The 13,985-nt window shown below is 42.7% G+C and overlaps 1 protein-coding gene across 1 annotated transcript in view; it reads right to left on the bottom strand.

The window, feature by feature from the left end:
- Positions 1 to 13,985, bottom strand: part of c5h8orf34 (chromosome 5 C8orf34 homolog) — a 364,200-nt gene that overhangs the window by 23,084 nt on the left and 327,131 nt on the right. Inside the window, exons 10-11 of the mRNA XM_072571481.1 lie at positions 9,162 to 9,235; positions 386 to 506 (exon numbers count right to left, since the gene is read on the bottom strand). Coding sequence (XP_072427582.1) covers positions 386 to 506; positions 9,162 to 9,235 — 195 coding nt within the window. The remainder of the gene's footprint in view (positions 1 to 385; positions 507 to 9,161; positions 9,236 to 13,985) is intronic.

Raw genomic sequence — 13,985 nt, forward strand, 5'->3', positions numbered from 1 at the left:
GATCCTTGTGGCACTGCACTGGTTCCAGTCTGAAAAACAACCCTCCACCACCACCAGTGACTCCATTTTCAAGGAGCTAGGAACCTGCACTCCAAGGTCTCTTTGTTCAGTAACACTCCCGAGGACCTTACCATTAAGTGTATAAGTCCTGCTAAGATTTGCTTGCCCAAAATGTCTTCTACCTCTGAGCCAGCCGTATCCAACACGTTTATTTGAAAGTATAAGCTTTCGAAGGTACCTGATGAAGGAGCAGTGCTTTGAAAGCTTGTACTTCCAAATAAACCTGCTGGACTATAACCTGGCATTGTGTGATTTTTAACTTTGTCTGCCCCAGCCCAATACCGGCACCTCCACGTCATTGTAAAGAGGAGGAGTTTGTACATACCAGTGAGATGTTTCTCCACGGATAACATTTCTTTTGAGGCCATGAAATCTTTTGGCTGTTTCTGACTCAAAGATCCTCCACTTTGGCCAGGAGGTAGACAGGATTCCCAGAATGGCCGGCGCTGTTTGTACAGAAAATGAGGTTATACAATTTATTTTTACGTGTTCATTTAAATGAATCAGTCACTGAAATAATCAGGACAGCCTTCAGAGGAACAGAATACAAGGTGTGGAAGTTATGTCACAAACGTCCTGGTTAGACTACAGTATAGACCACAGTGCTGGGAAATACACCCTGGAGAGAAAAACATGGAATCAAGGGAGTGCATCATAGATCTCTGAGATTGAGACCTGAACTATAAGGAGAATTTAATAAATGAAGGGGTGCTTTGATAGAAGTTTTAAAAATACAAAAAGGGAACACAGAGGGTAGGAACGTAGGAACAGGAGTAAGTCATTCAGCCCCTCAAGCTTGTTCCACCACTCAATGAGATCATGGCCGATCTGTGGCCTGACTACAAACACCTGCCTTTGGCCATTTCTCTTCATACCCTTGCTTAATAAAAATAAATCTTTCTTAAATTTAAAATTAACAACTGAATCTGTGCCTACCACTGATAGTGATTGAGTCATACAGCACAGAAACAGACCCTTCGGCTCAACCAGTCCATGCTGACAATAATCCCAAACTAATCTAGTCCCACCTGCCTGCGCTTGGCCTATATCCCTCCAAATGTTTCTTATTCGTGTACCTATACAAATGTCTTTTAAATGTTATAACTGCACCCACAACCATCACTTCCTTTGGAAGTTCATTCTAAACATGAACCACACTCTGTGTAAAAAAATTGCCCCTTACGCCTTTTTTAAACCTTTCTCCTCTCACCTTATAAATATGCTCCCGAGTCTTAATCCCCCATCCTAGGGAAAAAGACACTTACCATTCACCATATCCATGCCCCTCATGACTTTCTAAACCTCTATACGGTTACCCCTCAGTCTCCTATACTAACCAGCAGCACTAACCACTGAGCCATTGTGGCATCTGCCAGCTTACAGATTGGAATATGAATGGTCTATTTGACTATATAATTACAACTGAGGAAGGGTCACGCAACCTGAAATGTTAATTCTGATTTCTCTCCACGGATGCTTCTCGACCTGCTGAGCTTTTCCAGTAATATCTGGTTTTGTTTCTGATTGACACCACCCTAAGTTTATTTGGTTTTTAATTACAACTGAGCGGAGTTCTATCCTTACGTGTTGTCATTCAGACATGAACACTTTCCAGTTGGAGTTTTTCCCAACCATTGACACCACTCGATTCGGAGCTTTCACCGATCTCATGCCAGGGTTAAAGTGGGAAACCGAGGGAACCCCCTGGCCTAGTTTCAAGGGATCAGCATTTTTCTACAAAATGCAAAGAGGAAACTTTGTTTATACTTTGTCATTTTCGATCCAGCTTTTATATTCTTCCTCCAAATCCCAGGGCAAATAATATCGTAGGTTAATGAGAACACAACCATACTCCTCCTTGTGTTTGCTTCAGGCAGTGATCGTAGTCGATCCAATTATATAATATTCCAGACTTTTTTTAGATTAGATTAGATTACTTACAGTGTGGAAACAGGCCCTTCGGCCCAACAAGTCCACACCGACCCGCCGAAGCGCACCCACCCAGACCCATTCCCCTACATTTACCCCTGCACCGAACGCTACGGGCAATTTAGCGTGGCCAATTCACCTAACCTGCATGTATTTTGGACTGTGGGAGGAAACCGGAGCACCCGGAGGAATCCCACGCAGACACGAGGAGAATGTGCAAACTCCACACAGACAGTCGCCTGAGGCGGGAATTGAACCTGGGTCTCTGGTGCTGTGAGGCAGCAGCGCTAACCACTGTGCCACCGTGCCGCCCACAGACGTTGCGTAAAAGTGCAGAATCTTAGATTCTAAGAGGTGCTTGCAGCATTGCATTACATGCAGTGGAAAACAATTATAATGAAAACTGATCATCTGAAATTGAAAGTGAAGAATTTCAATGTAGATTCAAATTTATTAATCATTTAGCTAAATGGAATAATGGAAGGAAGATTCTTATTTGCTTAATTTACAGAATGTAGGCCAAAAATGGGCATCATTAATCTATAATAGGCTGCTTCAAATTACAAACAAAAACAGAAATTGCTGGAAAACTGATTCCAAAGAAGGTTCATTGGACTCGAAATTCTGACTCTTTTTCTTTCCAGAGATACTGCTAGACCTGCTGAGTTTCTCCAGCAATTCCTGCTTCTCCTACAGATTTTCAGGCATCTGCACTTGGAGTCATAGAGTCATACAGCCCAGAAACAGATCCTTCAGTCCAACTCATCCATGCTGACCAGACATCCCAATCTCACCTAGTCCCATTTGCCAGCACTTGGCGCATATCCCTCTAAACCCATCCTATTCATACACCCAATCAAATGCCTTTTAAATGCTGTAATTGTACCAGCTTCCATCTCTTCCTCTGGCGGCTCATTCCACAAATGTACCACCTTCTGCCTGAAAAATGTTAACCCTCAGATCCTTTTTCCCCCTCTCACCTGAAACCTGTGCCCTCTAGTTTTGGTCTCTCCAAACCTAGGAAACAGACCTTGGCTATTCACTCTATCCATGCCCCTCCTGATTTTATAAATCTCCATGAGGGTCCCGTTCAGTCTCTGATGCTCCTAGGAAAATAGCCCTAGCCTATTCAACCCTTCTATATAGCTCAAACCCTGCTGTCCTAGCCACATGCTTGTAAATCTTTTCTGCGCCTTCTCAAGTTTAACAACATGCTTCTTATTGAAGGGTGATCAGAATTGAACATGGTACTCCAGAAATGGCCTCACCAATGTCCTGCACAACCTCAACCTCAACCATGACGTCTCAACCCCTACACTCAATGTTATGACCAAGGAAGGCAAGCATGCCAAATACCTTCTTCACAACCCTGTCTACCTATTCACTCTCAAGGAACTATATACTGGCATTCCCACATTTCTTTGTTCAGCCACACTCCCCAGGGCCCTATCAGTAAGTCCTGCCCTGATTTGCCTTACCAAAATGCGACACCTCACCTTTATCTAAATAAATTTCACCTGCCACGCCTTGGCCCATTGGCCCATTCTCATCAAGGGCCCAATGTCCACTGTTTTGGTGTCATCTGCAAAATTACTAACCATACCTCCTATACTCACATCCAAATCATTTATATTCTTTGTTTTATCAAATTACAAGCAATTTGACAAAGTCAGTTGTCATTCAGTCTGAATACTTCAAATGGTGGAGCAATTAAAAAATATTGGGGTATATTGTCAGAGGAATAGAATATAAAAGCTCCATCCTCCAATAGAGAATAGGAAATTGGGAGTTGGTAAACAGAGTAAAGTAGGGTGGTGGAACATTTTGCCAGAATCTTGCCTCAAATGAATTATAACCAGAATTTGACCATCAAGCCAGAGCCCCCTATGCCTTTTAAACTGAGCTCAGTCTTCCGTATATGAATAGCTGTGACTGAATATGACCATGCTTTAGGTTTTTACTCCAATTAGCTGAATGTTGGAAATGGTGTTCGATACGTTCACTATCTACATGAAAGACTTGGACTCAGAAAAAGAAGCACAACTACAATATATTGGGCTGAAATTAAATTAAATAGGTAATGCCAAGAAACGCTTTAACAAAATGCAAGATGGTGTTGATAAACTTGCAGAATGAGGCACGCAAATGGAAAATTAATTACAGAGATAAGTGTGATAGGACACATTTTTGTAGGGGCAGTCAGACTGCAACCTACTGTCTGGGGAGATAAGAGTCTGAATTGGACAGAGAAACAGAGGGATTGATGTGTACAGTTCCACAAAGTATAAAGTACAGATTAGTAGATTAATTAAAACACAAGCAAAGAAACGTAAAACACTTGGGTTCATATCTAGAGGAACAGAATTGAAAAGCAATATCCGGGCTTGGGCCCAGCCCACAAGTCTCATTCCTGATGAAGGGCTTATGCCTGAAACGTCGATTCTCCTGCTCCTCAGATGCTGCCTGACCTGCTGTGCTTTTCCAGCACCACACTCTCCAGAATCTGCAGTACTCACATTCTCCTTGGACTGACATGTGGAAAGTAACATTCGTGTCACACAAATGTCCATCACCAATAACCAACTATTTAACCACCATTCCTTGATGCGCTGTTATCATCACTGAATCCTCCACAATCAGCATCCTGGAAGTTATCATTGACCAGAAATTCAACTGGACTCATCAGATAAACACAGTGACTACAAGAGCAGGTCAGAGGCGAGGGACACAAGAGGGAGTAACACACCTCCTGACTCCCCAGAGCCTTTCCCCACCATCTACAAGGCACAAGTCAGGAGTGTGATGGAATACTCCCCACTTGCCTGGATGACTGCAGTTCCAACAACACTCAAGAAGCTTGGCACCATCCATGATAAAGCATTTGTGATTGGCACCACATCCACAAGAGTCCACTCCCTCCACCACCGATGTTCAGTAGCAGCAGTGTGTACTATCTACGAGATGCACTTCAGAAATTCACCAAAGATCCTCAGACGTACCTTCCAAACACACGACCACTTCCATCAAGAAGGACAAGGGCAGCAGGCAAATGGAAACACCACCACCTTCAAGTTCCCTCCAAGCCACTCACCATCTTGACTTGGAAATATATCACCTCGCTGTTGCTAGGTCAAAATCCTGGAAGTCCCTCCCCGAGGGCATTGTGGGTCAACCCACAGCAGGTGGACTGCAGAGGTTGAAGAAGGCAGCTCAACCCCTTCTCAAGATCAACGAGGGACGGGCAATAAATGCTGGGCCAGACAGCAACGTTCACGTCCCACAAAATGAATAAAAGAAAATATATCGAGAGACTGGAGAGGGTGCAGAAAAACAAAAGGATGAGGCCAGAACAGAGGTTACGATGACCAGGAGAGACTAGTTTCAGGTTGAGACTCTCTTCCTGAACAAGGCTTCAGAGGTGGAAGAGGAGATGGCAGATCACTCAGTGCCCAGCTAGAAAATTTAATCTCTATCCTTTTCAATACGAAACAAAAATCTTGAAAGACAAATAAAACATCTTTCTCACTAGTTTCCTCCCCCACCTCCAGTACAACCTCTCTCTCAATGTTGGGAAAACTAAAGAACTGATGATTGACTTCAGAAAGAAAGGAGGAGAATAGGCCCTTGTCTACATCACTGGAGTGGAGGTTGAGAGGGTGGAGAGTGTCAAGTTCCTCAGAGTGACAATAACCAACAACCTGTCCTGGACTTTGTCATGTATATGCGACAGTCAAGAACGCACAACAACGCCTCTCCTTCCTCAGGCAGTTCAGGAAATTCAGCCTGTCCATAAGGACACTCACTAACTTCTACAGATGCACCATTGAAAGCACAGTGTCCGGGTACATAATGTCCTGGTGCAGCAACTGCTCCGTCCAGGACCGTAGGAAACTACAGATGGTGGTGTGCCCAGCCCAGACCATCACAGAAGCCAACCTTCTATCCATGGACTCCACTCACTGCCACACAAAGGCTGCCAACATCATCAAAGAGCCTTCTCATCCTGGTAGTGCTCTCTTCCAACCTCTTCCATCAGACAGAAGATACAGAAGTCTGAAAACATGCACCGACAAGTTCAGGAACAGCGTTTTCCCTGCTGTTATTAGACTGATGAACGGACCTCTCTAACATGAAATAATGCTGATCATGCTAACGCTGCTCTTGCCCAGTGCACACCCTGTGCAATGTAACCTGTATGCCTCTGTCTAAGTCTTTTTGTTCTGTGCATCCTTGCTTACTATGATCTGCTTGTACTGCTCATAAACAAAACTTTCCACTGTACTTTGGTGCACATGACAGACAATCAATCAATCAATCAATTTAGATGCATTTTATCAAAAAGTAATCCACGCCACAGCTCAACCTTAGAAATCCCACATTTCATGGGAAAATGGGATTTAGAAGCGGGAGTAGGCCATTCAGCCCTTCAAGCGTGACCCACCATTCAATAAAACCATGGCTTTCATTGTGCACTCAACTCCACTTTCTGGTCTGCTCCTGTAGCCCTCCAGTCTCCTGCATCTCAAAATCTACCTCAGCAATGTTAAAAATCACACAACGCCTGCTTTTGGAGCTCTTTCATCAGGTGGTTATGTCCAAAAGCTAGTGTGCTTCCAATTAAACCTGTTGGACTATAACCTGGTGTTGTGTGATTTTTAACTTTGTACATCCCAATCCAACACCGGCCTCAGCAATGAATAAGATAGCCTCCCCCTGGGGAAAATCATTCCACTGACTGGTAATCGTCTGAAAGAGAAAAAATAAAATTCCTCATCTCCACCTCAAAAGTGAGAGTTCTTTTTCTTAAACTGTGCCGTCAGGATCCATCTTGTTAAGGCCTCTCAGATATTTTAGGGCGACAACTCCTCCTCTTCTAGACACATTCAATGTGGCAAAAATTGGTGGCACACCAGAGGATTGGAAAAGTTTAAAAACTATCAAACAATAATCAAGAAAAAGGGAAAATAAAAAGCAAACATTGTGCCAGTCTTTACAGGAGAATATACTATTGGCATTCCAAAGATACTTAATGGGCAGGAAAGAGAGAGTTAATAAATATAATAACTGTGGAATTCTTTACTGGAAAGGGTTGTCAAGGCTGGATCATTAACTTCTTTATTCATTTATTCATTCAGATGTGTTAGCATTGCCAGCTAGACCAGCATTTGCTGACCATTCTTAGTTGCCCTTGAGAAGGTGGTGGTGAGCTCTCTTCATTAATATTCAAGGTTGAGGCAGGTTGATTTCTATTCAGTCAGGAAATCACGTTTTATGGGGCAGGAAAATGGAGTTCAGAGTGACTGGATCAGACTTGATCTCAGTGAACGGCAGGACAGATTTGATGTTTATCCTTCCTCAGAGCTGGTCATTAACACTAATTCGTGATTTCTCTCTGCAGATGCTGCCAGACCTCCCGAGTTGCTCCAGCAATTTCTGATTTGGTTGCATTAGATTAGATCAGCTTGTTAATTAACATGGTTGGGGAGGGGTGTTGGGAATGGTGTGGTGGTATTATCCACCACAGCGATTGGTGGAATTTAAATTTAAATTAAAGTAGAGGTCGTATGGTACAGTGACAGTGCAAATACTCCTGGGAGAATGTCCTACCTTTCACTGAGGTGTGTCATAACATGGCATTGGTTTCTTTATTCTTTCTTGGGATCTGGGCATCACAGCTAAGGTCAGCATCTGTTAACAATCCTGAATCACCCTGGGATTGAGCAACTCAATGGCCATTTTAGAGCACAGTTAAGGACCAACACCTTTCTCTGGTGGTGGAGTCCCACAGAGTCCAGACCAGATAAGAATGGGCAGACTTGTCCCCACTAATGGAACATGAATTAATTAATTGGGGTTTGATGGTCACCATTGTTGAGACTAGTTTTCAACTTGAGATTTGTCTTAGAGTCATAAAATCATGGAGACAGGCTGTTCAGCCCAACTGGTCCATGCTGACCAAAATGTCCATCCACGCTAACCCCATTTCCCTGCACTTGGCCCATATCCTTCTAAATCTTTCCTATTCATGAATTTATTCAAATGCCTTTTAAATGTTGTTAATGTACCCATCTCAACCACTTCCACTGGCAGCTCATTCCATTTGTGTACCACCCTCTGTGTAAGAAAGTAGCCCCTTGAGTTCCCTTTTATTCTTTTCCATCCAAATTTAAACCGATGCCCTCTAGGCCTTGATTCCCCAACTCTGGGAAAACGACTGAGTGCATTCACCCTGTCAATGCCTCACCTGATCTTAGGATATTAACTTGGTTTAAATTCAGTCAGTCGACATGATGGGAATTGAACCTGTGAGTCCAGCACATAAGCAAAAATAGGAATTGCTGGAGAAACTCAGCAAATCTGATGGCATCTGTGGAGAGAAAGCAGAGCTAACATTTTTATTATTGAATGCTCGCTGGGCCTGTGGCTAGCTGCATGTGTCATTAATCCTAGTTATTTTTAATCAACTCTATTCAGACACATTGCGTCACCTCTGGAGTAGATGGGACTTGAATCTGGACCTTTTGAGCCTGAGATAGGGACATTACCACTGTGCAACATGAGTATTTCTTAACTGAGTTTCTAAATTCCTCCTTTTTTTTTGGTGTTGCATTAATTATATAATTGTTGTTTGCATACCCTTGCTGTTAATTGAGGAGACATTTGCCTACAGTTCAACAGTGCCAACACCCAAAAATACTTAACTGCCTGGGAAGTACTTCAGAGGATCCTCAGGATATGAAAGGTGCCATATAAATGGAAGCTTGTTTGTTTATTTTTAAACACATGTAAACAAAATTGTGAAAATGTGCGACAAAATATCCAGTCAGAAACGCAATAACTGACATAGGTGTGAAAAACATCCCTACTTTTCTGTGGACAAAACAAACCACATAGACTGAAAAGCACTCATTCTGCAAAACAAAAATATTTATTCTTCAAAGAGCCTGGAGATTCTCTATCAATTTCCTGTAAGGAAGTTGCTTCCAGCAAGTCGTATCTAGGTTTTATTGATTTGATCACGCAAAAATAGGCTTGCACAATACTGGCAATAAAAGTTAACCAAATATTCAATTCAAACAAAACATCATGCTGGTAATGGATCTTGTAAGTAAGTTTATCACGACTGATCATCCATCACGATAGACAAGTCGTCTGTAATTCAATCTACTTACAGGGCCTGACACTTGAGAAGCACTCTCAAATTCGTCTTCATCTTGCATCACTCTTTCCACCCCAAGCAATGGAACTGTTCCAAAAGAATACATAACTCATTCTGAAACACTCATATCATCTTTAAGCAATAATTAATCTCAAACAGCATAGTCGTACACATGTGTGTTAAATAAATAAGATCCACGTGTGTATTAGAGATTTCAGAGCCAGTATTAGTCTCTGGTGTTCTAGATACAAGCACAAAAAGACTGCAGGGGAGGGTAGAATTGATCAGTTTTGTAATGGATACACACTCACACCACGTGCCAAACCTTTCTGGAGGGATTTGGCATAGGTGTTGGAAGCTCCTACCAAAAACTGGCAGGAGTGTTTTTTTTTTATAAATAACATTTATATAATTTAAGGTGGTGATCCTAATGTTCCTTCTGGCTTTGTTTTTTGAGAGCATGCTAATGAGAACCATATAGAATGGGGATACAGAGGAACTGGGCTCCATACAGAGTAAACAAGAAGGACCAAGCAAAGGATTCATTGACTGTTGAAGGAAATCTGTTTTTTTCTGGATTTTTAAGGATGACTTTCTACTTCCAGCTAAACTCTCAGAGCTCTTTGCATCAATTGCTGTTCTGCTGCAGCCCCACCCGGGACCAGCCCTCAATGTTCCATTGGAGTTCCGTCATTACGCTTTCCCCACCAATGATTAGATGCCTCTCTATCTCGCCAGGAAAGCTGAAGGCACAGGTATAGCATGTGAAGGCCTGCTAATGTGAGAGACACCTATTAAGGTGACACGGTGGCTCCATGGTTGGCACTGCTGCCTCACAACACCAGGGACCCAGGTTCGCTTCCAGTCTCATTCTCCCTGTATCTGCGTGGGTTTCCTCTGGGTGCTCTGTTTCCTTCCAGAGTCCAGGGATGTGCAGATTAGGTGGATTGACCATGGGGAAGAGGCGTTACAGGAATGGAGAGGGTCTGGGTAGGATGTTGTTTGGAGGGTCAGTGTGGGCTGAATAGCCTGCTTCCACACTATAGGGATTTTATGCTTCTATTTCACGGATCCAACTCAATTCTGGAACAATAGGACCAAGTGAAGTCAACTGCACTGGGTAACTATGCTCAAGAATTTGTTTTGAGCATCATCGTATCTGAGACTCTCACTGAGGAGCTCCCGTTGTCACAAAGTGAGCAGTCTTCATTGTCTGGAAGAACAATCTAATGCCAGACGTCAAGAAGGCAGTATTCATGGAATCATACAGTACAGAAAAGGCCCTTCAACCCATCGAATCTGTACTGCCAAAAATATACAACAGCAAACATTTTATTAACCAGCAGCTATGGGACCAGGAATGTGCCCATTGATCAAATATCCCCTTTGATCAAGGGATCCACATGATCATAGAGTCATGAACTCAGGGAGATGTACAGCACAGAAACAGACCCTTCAGTTCAACGTGTCCATGCTGATCAGATTTCCCAACCTAATCTAATCCCGATTCGGAGATGCCGGTGTTGGACTGGGGTGTACAAAGTTAAAAATCACACAACACCAGGTTATAGTCCAACAGGTTTAATTGGAAGCACACTAGCTTTCGGAGCATCGCTCCTTTATCACCTGATGAAGGACCGTCGCTCCGAAAGCTAGTGCTTCCAATTAAACCTGTTGGACTATAACCTGGTGTTGTGTGATTTTTAATCTAATCCCATTTGCGAGCACCCGGTCCATATCCTCTAAACCCTTCCTACTCACATACCCATTCAGATGCCTTTTAAATAATGCAATTGTACCAGCCTCCACCACTTCCTCTGGCAGCTCAGTCGATACACACCACCCTCAACAAGAAAAAGTTGCCCCTTAGGTCTCTTTTATATCTTTCCCCTCTCACCCTAAACCTATACCCTCTAGTTTTGGATTCCCCGACCCCAGGGAAAAGACTTTGCCGATTTATCCTATCCATGCCCTTCATAATTTTGTAAACCTCTATAAGGTCACCCCTCAGCCTTCAATGGTCAAGGGAAAACAGCCCCAGGTTATTAAGTCTTTCCCTATAGCTCAAATCCTCTAATCCTGGAAAAATCTTTGTAAATCTTTCTGCATCCTTTCAAGTTTCACAACATCTTTCCGATAGGAAGGAGACCAGAATTGCACGCAATATTCCAACAGTAGCCTAACCAATGTCCTGTACAGCTGTAACATGACCTCCCAACTACTACACTCAATGTTCTGACCAATAAAGGAAAGCATACCAAATACCTTCTTCACTATCCTATCTACCTGTGACTCTACTTTCAAGGAGCTATGAATCTGCAGCCCAAGGTCTCTTTGTTCAGGGGCCGGTCTTTCACATTAAGTATATAAATCCTGTTTAGATTTGCTTTCCCAAAATGCTGCACATTGCATTTATAAGAGTTAAACTCCATCTGCCACTCCTCAGCCCATTGGCCCATCTGATCAAGATCCCATTTTAATTTGAGGTAACCTTCTTCACTGTCCACTACACTTCCAATTTTGGTGTTATCTGCAAATTTACTAACTATAAAACACACACTAAATAATTGAAACGTAATGCAGGGAGGATACACATCGCTGTTATACTTTATTTAAATAATAATGCAACTTTTGCCTTAATTAAGACTTACGGTAGACAGCCTTCTCAATTGCACCTTCAGGTAATTACTTGGATATCATGGACACATTACAATAATACAATAAATGTCTGCTATTTGAGGTACATAATCTTTGCTGGTTTATTGAAAGGGCCGGTACTTAAGGTATCAGTTCAAACAAAGTTGAGAATCAATGTTTGGGGCATTAGCCCTTCATCAGGAATGAAGGCATTCCTGATGATGGGCTTATGCCTGAAACATCGATTTCCCTGCTCCTCGGATGCTACCTGACCTGCTGTGCTATTCCAGCACCACACTCTCGCCTCTGATCTCCAGCATCTGCAGTGCTCATTTTCCCTCAGTTCAAACAAAGTTTGCTGTATTACCTACACAAGTCCCACTTCCCTGTATGAGGCCCAGAGAACTGAGTGATATGGAACTTCAAGTGTTAATTCAAATACTTCTTAAAAGTTTGTGTGAGGATTCCCACCTCCCAGGCAGTGAGTTCCAGATTCTCACCACCCTCTGAGTAAAAAAGCTTTTCCTCAAATTACCTCTAAACCTCCTTCCATTCACTTTAAAATTATGTCTCCTTATTATTGACCCTTCAACTGAGGGGAACAGTCCATGCCCCTCATAACCATATACACGTCCATCAAACAAAGGATTACTCCACCAAACCAAGATCCATTGGATTGGTGATAACATATTAGCTTGGATTGACAATTGGTTGAAGGACAGAAAATGAAATAGAAATAACCAGAGAGGATAGCACAAGGCTCAGATTCCTTCCCTAAAGGACGTTAGTAAACCAGACGAAGTTTTTTTGACAGTCAACAATGGATCCATTGCCATCATTAGACTCTTAATTGTAGATTTTAATTTTAAAGCAAACTTCACCATTTGCTGTGGCAGGATTTGAACCTGGGACCCCAGGAATTTACCTGGGTCTCAGGACTAACAGTCCAGTGATAATATCATGATGCTGTCACCACCCCTAAATCACAAGGAGTTAGCATATGGGCACAGCAATCAATTTGGAATTCAAATGGTGCTTAGATTGCAGTGTGGAAACAGGCCCTTCGGCCCAACAAGTCCACACCGACCCACCAAAGCGCAACCCACCCAGACCCATTCCCCTACATTAACCCTTCACCTAACACTACGGGCAATTTAGCATGGCCAATTCACCTAACTTGCACTGTGGGAGGAAACCAGAGCACCCAGAGGAAATCCACGCAGACACTGGGAGAATGTGCAAACTCCACACAGAGAGTTGCCCGAGGCAGGAATTGAACCCGGGTCTCTGGCGCTGTGGGCAGCAGTGCTAACCACTGAGCCACTGTTAGAATTTTTTACAAAGGGGTTAGAGAGTAAGACTAATGAAACGTTCCTAAAGTGATATATTGCATCTTAGCAAGTTACACTGATGTGGTGGAAATCATTACAGAGGCTGTGAGAAGCACCTGGATGGCGGATCTTACTCATTCAAGATCCACATCCTTGTGGCATGGTCATAGTGGGTGATGCTTAAAGCACTCCTCAGAATTAACCCTTTCAGACCCATAATGCCTTATACAACAGAAAGAGATTGTGTGTGCCAGGCTGCTACTGTCTGAAGTTTGGAATAATAGGAAGAGATCTTAAAGAAACATTTAAAAATTCTTGAGATAACAGAAACCCTGAAGAAGGGCTTATGCCTGAAACGTCGATTCTCCTGCTCCTTGGATGCTGCCTGACCTGCTGCGCTTTTCCAGCAACACATTTTTCAGCTTCATAACAGAAACCAAGCAAAGCAGCCTTGAAAGAGTCTTAGAGTTGCAGAGTATTGGAAATGCATTTACTGAGTCCATTAGAAAATAAACATATTATAGACACATATATTTGAAGTTTACAGGTCATATACAATCCAATATTAAGAAAGCAATGGCCTGTGTGAAAAAATATAGTATTGGAATATTCCCCCTGCCTCACAATGACTTAGAAGGTAGTTCACCACCTCCTGCTCAAAGGCAAATAGCAACAGGGGATATATACTGGCCCAGCCAGTTAATGGTCATGTTTTATGAATGAAGAAAAAACATCACAATTTCAGTGTTTAAAAAATGACACAACTGGGTGCAGATATTCAGACTCCTAATTAACAGACATTCCTGATGAATTTACAGCCTGAGTAACAGATAAATTGCATATTTTACAGCCCTCTGGTTGTATATTGA

Source organism: Chiloscyllium punctatum, chromosome 5 (assembly GCF_047496795.1).
Source record: "Chiloscyllium punctatum isolate Juve2018m chromosome 5, sChiPun1.3, whole genome shotgun sequence".
Classification (NCBI taxonomy): domain Eukaryota; kingdom Metazoa; phylum Chordata; class Chondrichthyes; order Orectolobiformes; family Hemiscylliidae; genus Chiloscyllium; species Chiloscyllium punctatum.